This window comes from Mus pahari, chromosome 9 (assembly GCF_900095145.1).
Source record: "Mus pahari chromosome 9, PAHARI_EIJ_v1.1, whole genome shotgun sequence".
NCBI classification, from domain to species: Eukaryota; Metazoa; Chordata; class Mammalia; order Rodentia; family Muridae; genus Mus; species Mus pahari.
This window is the reverse complement of record NC_034598.1, coordinates 21,656,811-21,672,343: the sequence shown is the minus strand read 5'-3', so window position 1 is coordinate 21,672,343 and position 15,533 is coordinate 21,656,811. Positions and strand designations below refer to the sequence as shown.

The 15,533-nt window shown below is 40.3% G+C and overlaps 1 protein-coding gene and 1 pseudogene across 3 annotated transcripts in view; both read left to right on the top strand.

The window, feature by feature from the left end:
- Positions 1–15,533, top strand: part of Tbc1d32 (TBC1 domain family member 32) — a 201,917-nt gene that overhangs the window by 147,630 nt on the left and 38,754 nt on the right. For all 3 annotated transcript variants that reach the window (XM_029542476.1, XM_029542475.1, XM_029542474.1), the window contains exons 26-27: positions 3,168–3,293; positions 12,252–12,335. In XM_029542476.1, coding sequence (XP_029398336.1) covers positions 3,168–3,293; positions 12,252–12,335 — 210 coding nt within the window. The remainder of the gene's footprint in view (positions 1–3,167; positions 3,294–12,251; positions 12,336–15,533) is intronic.
- LOC110326367 lies at positions 4,751–5,514 on the top strand (annotated as a pseudogene).

The window sequence follows — 15,533 nt, the reverse complement described above, 5'->3', positions numbered from 1 at the left end:
GATTATAAAAATTCTTAAGCTAGTGTGGCAGCTGTCTCATCAGGCTGTCCTATTGTGGTAAAGCACCATGGCAGCTGACTCATCAGCTTGTCCTATTGTGGTAAAACACCATGGCAAAGCCACCTAGAGAAGGAAAGGTTCATTTGGGCCTATGGTTCTAGAGATAAAGGGTCCATCTGGCAGGAGGTGTCAGCCGCAGCAGCTAGAGCAGTAAACTGGGTCTTCACATCTTAAATCACGCGCAGGAAACCGCATGAATGGGGAATGGCAGCTGGTTTTAAACCCTAAAAGTCCACTCCTATTGGCATACTTCCCCCAAGGAGACCACGCCTCATAAGCCTCTCCAAACAGTGCTACCAACTGGGACCAGTGACAGAGCCCGTGGGCGACATTGTCATCCAAACCACCATAGTGGCACAGGCTGATAATCTAAGTGCCTAGAGGTATAGGCCTCAGGATCACAACTTTGAGACCACCCCATGCTATATGAGTCACTGTCTCAAAGATAGATAAAATATACTATTAAAAATACCATTAATCATTATTTAATCACTAAGGGTTTTCTTGATGTTGCCCTTGTTTGTGTGTGTGTGTGTGTGTGTGTGGTGCTCACTATGTACCCCAGGATGGCCTTGAACTTGGGCCAATCCTAACAGCTTCACCAGCTTGTGTGCTTCTAAGGAAATTGTGGTTCTCTTTCAGGCTATTAGTCTCATTTGCTAATTATGGAGTTTATGTTCAGAGGGAAGCTGAAGGACCATTTTATTAAAGTTTGAGAGAGAAAATACAGGCCAGACAAGCTATAAATCTTTGCAGCAGCCAGGGGTGGGGGCGGGGGCGGGGATGGAAAAGAGGAAGGAAGTCTTGCTTTTGAGTTAGGGTCTAAGCCAGGCAACATGTTCAGCAATGGAGCGCACCGGTCAGCTGCATGATGGAAGGGCGGGGACTTCAGAGAAAGTCTGAAAAAGCACAGGCTGTCAAAGAAAACTTGGTGAGGCTCAGGGACAGTGTTTGTAAACAGGGGTAGAGATGTGAGAAGGCAAACTTATACTTTTCAAGTTAAGACTCAAAACCAGGCAGACTTCTCAGTGTAGCATGACAGAAGCCCTGTAAACAACTGCCTGGGGAAAGTACATTATTGCACCAAGGCGAAAGTTATTGCGCCTGTCTCTATAACACAGCTGACTGACAATCCCAGGTGAATTAACTTTCAAGGGAAGTGGCCATGGTATGTACCATTTTAATCTTTGCAACGGACTGGCAAGTCACGTCTCCACTGCAGGCCAAAAGTTGAACTCTGATTCTGTTCCTTGACCAGGAAGGAGAAGCTTTCCCTAATGGACTTGAGTAAAGACTGTATACCTCCAGTTTTTCCTCTTGCATCTGAAATCTTAAGGGAGTGCTGTAGTGATGTTTAACTTTCTGGTATTATCAGGGAAACAGGAATTGGGGGTCCAAAGTTGACCATGAGGGAACCATGGATCCTCAGTGGCTTCCAAGCTACTAATCCCTGTAACACTGGGATTAATGGTATAAGCTTCACACATCTGGGTTCCTTAGGATTCTCTTAAGTGAGCGTTTTATATAAGCACATACCTTTAATAAAAGTGTAGTCATTTCCAATGTAAACAGCACACCAAATTGTGATGTAGAGCCACTCATATTTGAGTGTCATACTAACTTGCTTAGTCATTAGCTTTCAATTATCTATAAACATTCACACGTGCATGGTTTACCTATCACATTTATATGTGATAAAATGCACTCATTTAAAGAAAGTACTGTGAAATTTTACAAATATCTATAGTTATAAGCACCATAACATCTTCTCATGACCTCACAGCAAAGTCTTTCTTACTCCAAGTCCTCTCTTCTCCATCCTTAGTCACACACAGGTGGACACTGGTCCTTCCTAGTCCTCTGAGTTGGTGACCCTCCACCTCAGCTCGGCCAGAACACCATTAGTATTTTGGAAAGTTTGATATCTGGGGGAGCCAGGGTATTGCCACATAGGGATTTTAGCAGCATTTCTGGGGTTTTTCTGCCCATCAGATGCCAGGTGACCTCTCATGCCTATTGCCAAATTCCCCTTTGGAGTCAAAACTGCAGCCACTTAAGAACCAGTCCTTACTATAAGGCTGCTGTTCTGGCGCCCACATTTCATAGGGTTAATAATGCAGAGTATGCATCCTCTTTACCTCTTTCAGTTTGCTCAGTATAATGAATGAATCAAAAGCTGTCCTACAAATGCTATTTGCTTTCTCGTTATAGAGTGGGAGGTCAGTATTTAATCATAATCTACAGTCTGTTTAGCCAGTTCCTTTTTATGTACCTCTAAGTCCTTTAAAATAATAGTGGACACTTTTGGGCATGGAGTTACTTGTGTATCAGTTTGATTTTGCAAGGCTCTCATTTTCTGTAGGGGCTGGGCATGGTGGTGTACACCTATAATTCCAGTTCTTTGCAATCTTAGTCTAGCACAGCACAGTGGTGGTAGGGCTGTGTGTCATTCAAAGCTTTTTTTTTTTTTAACTTAAATATCCTTATCCATTCTTAGTTATGCATACAAACACAGATTTGGCTGTGATAACTGTGCGATGATGGATGATATGTCTCAGCCTTTTAAGACTAATCGGAACTGTAATTTAGATCGTCTTCCCCTTACCGTTACGTCTCTGTGTATATTCTTGGTGTGTGTGCATGTACAGGAATGTGATAGTTTTTCCTTACCTGTAGTTTCAGCTTCTATGGTCAGTTACCCACTACCAACCAAAGTCTGAAAATATTAAGTCGGAAATTCTGAAACTAATAATTTGTAAATTGCCTTTTGTTGGCCTTAATCTGCTAGGATCTCTGCTGCCAGCTCAGTTTGTCCTAGTCTACATGTGAAACACTCCCTGTCTAGCCATGTGTTATGCATGCTCTTTGCCTATTTCTCATTCAGTGGCCAATCTGATGATTGGCAATTGTGGTATACTAGTTTCAGTATTCATTTAACCCTTAATTTACTTAATGGTTCCAAAATAGAGTGGAAGGCTGTCATTTTCTTATACAAAATTATCATTGCTCCATTGTGCTATTAAGGATTATTGTTAGCTTCTTTAACTTCAGCACAGATATTTGAGTTTCTAGCCTGTAATATTCTAACCTGTTATTTTGCTTACTAGATAATGATATTGGAAACCTGTTATCATGCTTCAAAATGTCTGATAAACAAACAGAGTGGATAGAGAACTGCCGAAGACAGTTTTGTAAGACAATGAAGTCCAAGCCTGATGCAGTCCATGGAAGTGGTAAGTGAGGAGTTCCATACTGGGGATGTCCCTGCATAAAATCATTAGAACAGAAGCTGTGACTCCTGGGGAATTCTACCTGTGTGTGCAGGAAATATCATGCTAATTGGAAAAGTCCATTTTCCTTCAAGGGACTTGTAATTCTGAGAGAACCAAAGATCAGACTTAAACCTTATAACAGACTGTCTGAGGTATTGAGCATCTCTGAGGTCCCCCTGTCTTTCCTTCGGCTATAGCTTACCTGATTTCAACATTCTTCACCTTCATATATCACATTGCCGTATCTTTGTAGAGGACTTAACCAGTTCACTAGTGATGTAAGTATCTTAAAACCTCACCAGGCATCCAGCAAAGCCAATTGCGTGATTCCTAAGGAAGCTTTGTCATAAAGCAGTGTCTCTAGTTTTAAACTTATCAGGCAAGTTTAACTTCAGTTACTTACATGTGCTTTAGCTTTCTGAAGCTGTAACTTTAATCTGCTGCTGCTATAAGACAGACTTCCTAAACATTGTCATTTAGAAGTGATTTAATTTCATCAGCCATACTTAATGGCTTTCATATTTTTTGTAAAATTAAAAACAGGAATTTAGAACTTAATTTGTAGCTTGCTAGAAATGGTATTTTAGAGAATACTGAAATATTTATGTGGCAACAAAATCACAAATTATTCAATTATTCTCCACAGCATGAGTATAAATGAACAATTAAACATGTTTCATATCCCTTAAGATTTGTACTTTATATAAATTCTTGATTGTATAAGAGAGAATATTTAAAATAGGCTTTCTCAGTGGTTTAGCACATGGCCAAAAATACATAGCAACTTAGGGGAGGAGTGGCTTGGAAGAGTTTAGTTTAAATGTTTAAATACATCAAAAAACCACAAGTCTGGGCTTAGGTGGCACACACACGTAATCCTATTACTCCGGAGTCAGAGAAAGGTAGATCTCTGAGTTTAAGGCCAGCCTGGTCTACAGAGAGTGTTCCAGAACAGCCAGGGATAAACAAGAAACCCTGTCTTGAAAAACAAAATAACAGAACCCAGTTCAGAGTGTTTCTGTCTAGTAGGGGAAGAGAAGCATCACATGTCTATCCATTATCTTTTGGAATGGCATAGATAAACCCAACAAAGGGTTTTCTTTAGCATCTGGGGCACTGTCTACATGTCCTTTCTCAGTTATTCATGGCTTTCTGATGCAGTGTCCATCAGTGTACTGTGAGCTACTTCCCGTCATAGCTCACAGGATTCTCTGCCTAATGCTCAGTCACTATATAAAGCTCAGTATACTCCATAGCAACCTTATTATGTAATCTATATTTTATCAGTGGTGAAATTGAAATTCATAGTTTTACGTAGCAGCCTAGTTCTCTATAGTAGAAGAGGCAAGCGGTGGATCTAAGTGATCTAATGTCAAAAGCTACAGCGTCAGTTGCTGCTGCATCCTCTGCCCGTCGCTATGACTGTCTACAAGCTGGTGCTGATCAGGCATGGCGAGAGCGCCTGGAACTTGGAGAGCTGCTTCAGTGGCTGGTACGAGCCGACCTGAGCCTGGTGGGCCATGAGGAGACGAAGCGCGGTGGGCAGGCGTTGTGAGATGCTGGCTATGAATTTGACATCTGCTTCACCTCTGTGCAGAAGAGTGCAATCTGGACCCTCTGGACAGTCCTGGATGCCATTTACCAGATGTGGTTGCCACTGGTCAGGACTTGGTGCCTCAGTGAGTGACACTATGGGGGTCTAACAGGTCTCAATAAAGCAGAAGCTGCTGCTAAGCCTGGTGAGGCCCAGGTGAAGATCTGGAGACAACCTTACAATGTCCCACCACCTCCCATAGAGCCTGATCACCCCTTCTACAGCAACATCAGGAAGGATCACAGGTGTGCAGACCTTACTGAGGACCAGCTACCCTCCTGTGAGAGCCTGAAGGACACTATTGCCAGAGCACTGCCCTTCTGCAATGAAGAAATTGTCCCCCAGATCAAGAAGGGGAAAAGAGTCTTGATTGCCGCCCATGGCAGCAGCCTTCAGGGCATCGTTAAGCATCTGGAGGGTCTCTCAGAAGAGGCCATCATGGAGCTGAACCTGCCCACGGGCATCCCCATCGTCTATGAACTGGACAAGAACTTGAAGCCCATCAAGCCCATGCAGTTCCTGGGAGATGAGGAAACCGTGCATAAAGCCATGGAAGCTGCGGCTGCTCAGGGCAAGGTGAAGAAGTGAAGGCCAGGAGGCAGACTCCTGCCCCACCACCCTCCATGTCTGTTCCTGTTCCTGCCTCCTGCACCCTCCCCAGCAACTGCCACACTGACTACCATCTTTAGGATCTTAGGTTTAAGTTGTAGCTGCAGATGGGGCCTGTGGCTCCTGTTTTCATTGTGGTATTTTATCCCCCGCACCCACTCCCTTCATAGAATGTAGTGAGAATAACACCTCAGGGGTGCAGGTTCTCAGACCACATCGAGGGACAGCTCCCTGTACCAGGAGAGTTGAGCGACAGTAACTGTAGTTTTTCTTAGGTCTCTGTTTTCTAAGGGTCTGCTTAGGAAGAAGTCAGGGAGGAACTGTGCTGTGGAGAAGCTGCCAGTGAGGAGAAGCTGCAGTCCAGTTTTGTCCCTGGAACCTGTTCTGTACTCTTCCTGCAGTTAGGAAACTGGGGGCATAGTCATTCCAGTGGAGAGTGAAAGTAACCTCGTGGTGATTTTAACCCTACTGTCTCTCTGACCCTAAAGGAGCTGCTGGCCCTAGAAGGTTGGGATCAATCTTGTCAAGTCTATGTTACATTTACTTAAAAAAAAGTATATATACATTATCAGCACACAAAAGCAACTTTGAGGTTGCTACTGGAAGTTGAAACAGTGCTGTGTGGTCACCAGAAAATGAGCCATTCCTCATATCTATCAATGAGATAAACTCCTTGTACCTCTTGCTGTGTTTGGATCCCTTTGCCTTGTTTTGTAGAGGTGAAGTGCCCCTGGATCATGTCCAGGTTTATGTTTTTCACTGTCTGAATCCTGTTCCAGCTGCTTGACCCTACAATGTGGGTTCAGAAATCGTTTAAACAACTAAGTCTCTTTCCAGATCAGTATAATAAAGGAGTGATGTGCAATTAAAAAAAAAAAAAAAGCTACAGCGTCACTTTTCTATGTCACCTTTTCATACCTAACCTTTTGTCTATTAGAGACAGTATTTATCAGATAGACTCAGACAAGTAAAACACTGGCTTAATAATAAATTATGTTGTTGTATATAATATCTCATGGCACACTCGCTTCCAGCCTTACAATGGGCCCCCCCCAACTTGGGTCTTGAACCCCTGATTATTGGTGGCCAGGGAATCAAAGCAGAGAGACACAGACACAACAGATGGGGTTCTGAACACTTGAGGAGAAAAGTCGCAGTTGCCAGTCTTTTCACAGGCTGGTACCGTGTTCATGGGCACTCACACTGGGACCCCTTCAGAAAGTCTTATACCCATGTGGATCTCAGCTTTGCTAGTGTCCAATGTGTTGGAGGCCTTGCTGTGCCTGTGTCAACAATGCATAGTCACTCATGACTTCCCTCACTTAGGTTTTCTTCCTGTCCCTATGTACACTGCCTGTAATCTAGACCCATTGCAAAAACATTCAGCAGACTGCCTGTGTATGCCTATGTATATATGTATGTGTACACATGTACACACACACACACACACACACACACACACACACACACACACACACACACACAAGCCTAACTCTGCAGCCTCGGACAGCTTGGGTTATAAAAATGAGTGACCTACAGTTAGGAGATTTAATCCTTTATAGATTATCCTTTGTAAATTAACCTATTCTGTTTTTCTTTAACATACTTATGTAATGATACATAATATATAATAGTCTACCTGTTAACATTTTCAAAATATTAGAGATTGAATTCATTTTAAATTTCTATATAACTACGAGTATCCAACTGAGATAAGAGAAAGGTGGAAGGAAGTGTAATTAGCGTTTGAGGACCTGCTTGTCAGTGGGCAGATTTGTGCCCCATTTTGGCAGTGGGGAGGGATGGAAAATAATCCATTAATAAACAGTATTCACACATTTAATTAAATCTGGTCATCTTGACAATGATTGGAGCAGAATTTCCCACTTTTTTGCATGTGGGCTCCTTGTGTTTGTGGGTTTCCTTCCAGGCACAAAGCATATGAGTGGATCAAGTAAGCCTGTGAGGATGGGCAGCTGTGCCTTTCTGCACTTCAGTCCTGGGTGAAGTGATGCTTTCCATGGCCCGGAATCTCTCCTAACCCCACTGGAATGTTAACTAGTCCATGTACTTTGCTCCATTTGCATTAACACTTCAGTGCAGGAAGAAAACCCTGGGGACACTCTGCTTCACTGGTTGAATTTCAAATGTGATACTGGATCCTGTCCTTTTTATTCACTGTGATGCAGATCATTGCAGAATTCCCTGTTTCTTTCCTGTTTTACTGTCAGGGAAGTCTCAGTAAGTTAACTGCCTTGCACTGTTCTTTTGGCTTTCCTACCCTAATTTCTTAGTATCTGTCCATTGTTAGCAATCAATTTCAGAAGCAAACTCGGATGTGATCATTTCTAACCCCTTGCCTCTGATATTCTAGAGGCAGCTCTCTATTAAAGCACCATTTCCTCATTATTTTCTAATCAGTATCTCCTGTTAATATTTTATGAGTGTTCTAATAGTCATGAAGTTTAGTATCTGCCTTGTATAATTTTTTTCATTGATATTGACCAATGACTTAGTTCCTTACTAAAATTCCCATGAGTAATTACTCCAGTTTAAGTTGGTCACTGTATAACACAAACCTTTCTATCATATGGGTCCTGAAGACTGAACTCTCCTCATTAGGCTAGATCTGCAAACACCTCTTCTAATGAGATTTCAGGACTGCAGAAGTATCTCAGTGGTCGAGCACTTGGTTAGCATGTAATGTCCTACGCTTAATTCTTAGCATCTCCCTAAAATACTTTTGAGGAAGGTAACAATAAAAGAAGAAAAACTCATTTATCTGACAGAAATAACACTTAAAGACAAACATAGTAAAACTATGAAAAAAGGTTCCAAAGTGACCTACACTTTTGGAAGACAGGTCAGATGTTTTTATCCTTATCTGTGTTGGGTTACACGTGGCATCCCACATACAGCAAACAAAATGACCCCAGAAAACAGAAGACTACTTAGGGTCCATGGAAGTCAGTTTTCTGTGTTTTCATTTGATCTATTTATTCTAGCCTTATTGATTGAGAATGACAACAGATGTTGGAAAATGGAATGGAGCAATAAAATCCTGCTTTCTTTAGCTGCAGGACTAGGGAAAGGGCAGCCTCCCAAAGTCAGAAGACTTTTCACAAGTATACTTCTTGTCTTGGAAACACTATGGGAAATGGTTCTCAGCCTGACTCAGTATTTATATTCTGAAAGGTAGTCCAGGACGACAGAGGTGTCTGAAGAAAAGATGGTTGGAAACTTGTTAACTTACCGAGAGATCTGAACTTACAAGATCTGAGTAGACCCCAAAATGGAGACATGCAAGGAACCCCACGCCAAACACAACATTCTCGAGCAAGACAAGGAGTCTTGAAAGCCAAGAGAATCAGTACATTTTCTACCAGGGATAAGCATACAGTGGACAGTGGGCTTCTCAGGACAGATGGAGGTCAAATCGAAGTGGAACATTAGTCAACATAATGAAATTGTCCTCACAAATGAATAAAGGTCAAAATGTTCTCATCTGAAGTCATGTCGCCCTACAACATAGCTAAGGGAAGTTCTTGCCATTTTTGCTTCCCTACAACTTGTGAACCTGTAATTGTTCAAAGACTTTTAAATGAAATAACAGCAACGATTTTTAAATGAAGGACTGAAAATGGACAGTTTGAAACATGATGAAGAACAGGGTAGCCATGCATATAGTAGTTTTTTATTAAAACTATTTAGAATTGTGTGTACGAATTTCTTATAAAATTACAGTTCTTATTTTAGGGAGTAGAGGCATGAGGAAAAAAAAATATGTTCTTAAATATGCAAGGGTCTGAGAAACAAAATATCTGATCACCCCCTGCAGGATGAATAGGGAGAAAACTGAACCTTTAATGTAGCTCTCGTGGGCTATGATGAGATAGCTGTCATGTACTCATTTTTAGGTGTGTGTGGCCAATGAAACCATCAGACAGTTTGAGTGTTTGCAAACACTGTGTTGTTGTGGTGATGATGTTTTAATTTTCTATAACTTTAAAAATATACATTTACTTCTCATTTTTGACACCTGGGAAAGCAGAGGAAAGGGCTCAGGCAGATTCCGTGTCTGGTATAGGTTTGTTATCTGCATCAGAGATGGAGCCCTCGGTGGCTCCTTACATGATGGAAAGAGGCAATGTGGCTCAGCAAACCTATTTAAAAGAGTGCTGGTCACATTCAAAAGGATAGAATGCTTCTGACTTGCTCACTTCTCAAATGTGTCATCTCTTTTAAATGTATTTTATCTAATATTGGTTCAATGTGTTTTGATCAAATCTCCCTCCTATTCCACTGTCCTCTACTTCCTGGGCTCCCTCTTTTCTCTCCATTTCTAATGCTGACTCTCTCTTGCTCTCTTCCCCTTATTCCTCCCTGAAGAAAACTGACTGTTGCTCCCCAAGCTATGATCAGTTGTCCAGAGCAGCCTCAGACTTGGTGGGGTGTTAGGCATGTGGAGTATAATTGTCTTATATTATGCCAGTCTGGAGGAATGCTAACATTCTTGTAGGGTGGGGTTGGGGTGGGGCAAAGTCAAAGGAGAATTAAATTCAACCTCTTTCTCTTCAGCTCCTGCCTTCAGTTTTTCCTCTTCAGAAAACCCATGTGTTCTTTTAGGCCTATGAATACAATCGTAGAGTCTTTTAACTATATTCCTAGCCTAGACAGCAGGCATAATTAAAGGTAGAAATGCTGTAATTTAAAATCCTTTATAGAAATCTCAGACGTGTCATTTAAGATTAATATACATTTTAGATGAAACAGTACTCCATAGTTTGCTTTCAGGGCAACATTCTAGAGTAGATTTGTTTTTAACATTAAGAATTGCTTCCCACACCTTAAAGTTTAGTATCTTTCACCAGTAAGCTAGAATGTTGGTGACCTTCCATACTTCTGTTTCACCAATAAGCTAGAATGTTGGTGACCTTCCATACTTCTTTAGGTTTAGGAGATTCTGCAGACATTTTGAGTATGTTGCTTCTAAAACAAACAAACAAATACAAATCCAACCAAACCAAACTAAATAAAATCCCAACATGCAATTTGTAAATCGCTCCCTGGTACCTATAGGATTAGAAGGCAGAATCTTCCTTATTGCTTTTGTTCCAGTGTAGAGAGAGATGCCAGCTTATTCTTTTCTCTGGCTTTCCTTTGAATCATCCTGTCTCAGGCCAAGCCTTCCATGTGTAAGCCGCAAATCTAATAACTCCCATACCACACAGGTATCAAATATCATGCTTTCTGTGTGAGGTTCAAAGCAACCTGCAGACTGACACATGAGCCTGTGTACAAAGACAGTAACATAACCCCCTGTGTTTGAGAGAATGCACACCAATAACTGCTTAGTGGAATGCTTGATTTTCCCCATTTTTTCTAACATTATACTCAAATACATAGCACATAATTACAATATAGTTGAAGGTTGAAATGGACATATCCATAGACAATGATGTTTCTGAGCAATGTTTATTACTATGTATCTTATACGTTAGATTATTAGTCTTAACCATTAAATTAAAAATAATTGTATGTGAACTTTATCACATTATCCTTTCTAGAAAAATCTACTAAAAAGTTTATTTACATAGAAGTTAAAAGTGGGAATATATTATATGTGGATTCATAAAAGACAAATTTCTGAAACAATTTTAGAAATACAATAGACTTATGGCTGTGTTTATAAATATAGAACCAGCCTAGACAATTTTGAACTTAAATCTATATGCAAAGGTATTTTTTAAGCCATGACTATTGAATTTTCATGTTTTTAAATACTTACTTTGCTTTGAAATCCTATAATGAATAGAGTTCAATGAATAAAAACATTTCATTATCATCTCTAGCTATCAAACTGCCATAATATATAGCGTGCTCTCTACAATTACTGAAAACTACACCATTCCCTTTTTGTAACTTGGCTTTTACATTTTGCACATTAATTTTTCTTTGAAGAATTATATGCTTAGAATATACCTGAATGTAAAATAGAATCCATGTAGTTAATAAAGGTCATGGTTAATATTCCAAGAGTAAGAAGGGCACAATTTTAAAGTGACGCAAGATCACTGGCTTTATCATATAACAATCAGCTACTCTACAGATATATTTCTTTAGAGAAAAGAAAACAAATTCCTCTGGACTGCATATTAACCTTAATCCCCTGGAGCATCCATTTGTAGGATATATGCAAACTCTGTGATATTATCATAGCAACCTGGAAAGGAATCATTTTGTCATTTCTAAGTCAGATAGTGCATGATTTCTTTGGTCTGGTTTCTTGAACAGATAGCATCAGCTATAAAGTATAAAAGACATAATACGCCACAGATCTGAAGGTGACATGAGCTATGTATTAATCTTGATCTTAGAGTTCACTATTTCCTTCTGTACGCAAATGATAAGAAATGATCACTTCATAAATAACGTTAAAAACAATTAACAAATTCCGAAGTAATTGTTAGGTAATCTAAAGATGATACTATTTCTTCTTTAGTTATATACTTAATGTGTTCACAGCTAAGTTATTAAAATTTAATTGAAATCAGGAACATTATGAATACTGATAAAAGTCTGTATTTTGAGTCGAACTCCTCAGAGCTGTGGCATTCAGGTGACTTTTATGTGTTAGTCTGTGACTTAAAGATGCGCTGTCACACGTTGCGCTTTCTTGACTTTTAAAATTCTAATCACTCTCATCTCTGATACAGCCTTAGGAGAACTACTGGAAAAATGGGTGCTGCTTCTCGCCGAAAACCCGTCTGAATGTTACTTCCCTTCAGTGGAATACACAGGTATCTTTTTAAATATTGAGATGTTTGAAAAAAAAAAAGGTCAGTGTGTAAAGAGGTGCTGTTTCATAGTGCTGGGTGCAGAGTACTGAGATGCATAAGTTCTCCCATCTGAAGATTCTCTCACTTCTCACCTGTGTATTCCACAGATTAATGCCCATTGCTAATTTCCGAGTTTCCTTGGAATGCTGGGACTTCATTTGTTTCTGGTCTCTGTAGAAACTTTTTTTTTTTCCTTAGGAAGCATAGCCTACTCTATGGATTTTATAGTATGTCTCTTCCTAGTCTTATCGTCTCATAATCGTCTTTTGTGCTGATCTGCTTTCTGCTCCACAGTTGCATGACTGGGAAAGTTACAACAAACGTTTATTTGACTCACTGTTCTGCCCTGACACAAAAGAAATGTAACTGGGGATGCCTGCTTGCTTCTAGGTCCCTATTGGACATCATTTGGTCAACATCAGTCAGTGTGTACACTGACATCTAGTCCTCAGAGTCTGAACATCCCACCTTGAAAGTGCAATAGTCACAGTACCTTTTTGTTTCTTTAAAAAATAATCATTTTATTTTATGTGTATATGTTTTGTCTGCATGTATGTATGTATGTATGTATGTATGTATGTATGTATTCTCTGTCTCTGCCTCTCTGTCTCTCTGTCTCTATGTCTGTGTGTATGTGTGTGTGTGTGGGGGGGGGGTATGTGTGTGTGGGTATGTGTGTGTGTGGCTCATGGAATCCAGAAGAAGGCACCAGGTTCCATAGAATTGTAGTCACGGATGTTTGTAAGCTACCACATGGGTGCTGGGAACCAATCCAGGTCTTTGCTACAAGCTCTTAACCACTGAGCCATCTCTCCAGCCCCTTATTTCCCCTTTTAAGAATATATTCTAATTATTTGAGGATCCCTTCCCTTTTAAACATACTGAGTCCAATTTGTGGTCCCTGAATTCTCTTGGGTGGGAGGCCTGCCTCAGACCTGTGAACTACAGGGGTTCACACCCTTAAGGAAAACTAACTCCCTGTTTCTCAACAGCTCTCACGTGATAGCTCTTTAGCTAAAGGTCTTGCTATGATGGAATTTTGTCTGCCTTGAGCTTGATGCTGCCCCAATCCCTGGGTTCATCTGTGCAACTTCCCTGTTGTTGCTGGAAGGCACTGTTTTCTTGTGGTTGTCTACCTACAAGCTTTCTGCCTCCTCAGAGTTTCTGTTTCCTGAAGCTCCCATTTGGGATTTACGTTCAAGTTTTCTTCAGATGATATTAAACAATAGCATTTACCTACACCATATAAATCAATGACTACATTTTGCATCTTCTAGTCAGATGTTTTTGTTTTTGTTTTTGTTTTTGTTTTTGTTTTTGTTTTGGTCTTGGCTTCATTCTCATCTGGATGCCTGGACACCATGACAGTTTTTAACCTGAAGATGTCACCAGAACTCTTTTGTGCCTACTAATGTACACTGTGCTCTATGTGTCCTATCTGGGTAGGAGGTACATCAGAGTGGGAAACTGATGAGTCAGCACTGGATTTGCGTCTCAATGCTACTTCTGTCTTCTACTGTACTACATCTCAAATTTGCTTCAATCTGTCCCTCATTATTCTCCTTTATGCTAATTAAGGCTAGTGTTGCCTTTTGCCTGGGTATCAATGACCCTTTGCTGTTTTTCATTTTACAGTCTTATTACTTATAACATACATACATTCCTTCTTGTTCTTCCTGGGGCCGTGTTTTGTTTAAGATACAGCTTTATAATGTAGCTTAGGCCAGCTTTGTCTCAGCTTCCCTGCTATAATCATAAGAGCTGCCCACCCAGCACATATGGCATTCTTTACAGCAGTAAGAGTGATCCTTGACATGCAAATCTGGACCTGTTTCTTCTTCTACTACTCGGTAGGTTGCTCTGACCACTGAGTAACGTCTAAACTTCATTGGTACCCATAGCTTTACTTTGTTCCGCTTCTTCTGCTTTCTCTGGTATCATCCCTTCCTCTCAGTGGCCTAGTTTTATTTTTACTGTATCACATTGCTAACAGTACTGACAACTTTCTCCTGTCCTAGATAAGTACGTTTTCATTTTTTTCAACAAACATATATTTGTGTATAAGCACTTTTCTAGTTATTCGGTATGAGGTTTTGTGTGGTTTGCATTTTATATGTGTAATATGGCTTCTGCATTAGAAAGACTTAAGGGGGAGAAGGGGGATAAAGAAGGGGGAGACAGATGAAAAAGTAGAATCACTCAGATGAGGGCACTGGTAGTGGAAGTTGGAAAAAGCATTTATAGTCTTAGTGAATTGTCACCACATGTCTAACAAGACTGAGTAATAGGTTGCATACAGGCTGTGAAAGAAAAGAGGACTTTCTTCATTGTTCTGAGCTACTGAGAGGATAGAACTAGTATGGTTAACCGATGAAGGTATTTCTCTCTTGTGTTCATAGCAGCTATGGCTGCTTGCACAAGATCAAGCCAGTCAGCATTGAAGCATGGAGTGGGGAGGTGCTCATCGAGCCACGAACAGATGATGGCTTCCAGGTAAGGTAGAGTCAGTTTTCTTTAAGGATGTGACTCTTAGTATGTCAGCCATATGCCAGGGAATGGCCTCACTCCCAGTAGTTCATTAACTACTACTTTCATTTACATGGACAATGTAAATTGGAGTTGATGGGTTATTGAATAGGGAATGAACAGGACTTTGGAAGTGGGTAGGGAGGTGAAGGCAGATTTTGAAGGAGGTACGGAGAAGTGCTGTGGGCTGAATATGATACAATATATTGTATGAGATTTTCAAAGATAAAACATTATTTTAAAATGAAGAATAGGGTAGGAGTAGGTGTGAGTTGAAGGGAAGGTTTGAAACTAGCTTTCCTTCTTGTGCTGTGTTTTGGGTATTTGTTAGTATTCAAACAGATATGTTCAGTGCTCACTAGATCTGTGAGTCTGGATCTTAGAGGAAAGATATGCTATAATGATTAATTATTAATCCATTCGCTTTGTATTAAAACCAGTAACACAGCTCATTGTCATTTCTTTCTCATGCTTTGACACTGTATCTGATTCTTTATGATACCTCAGTCTCCTATAGATAGTTCCGTGTTTTATCATTATTGTGTTCTTTGGCCCTAGAACAATGTTCATTTTGAAAATAGTTAAATGACATATATTACTACGCATATATGGGATGCACATGCATGATAATCC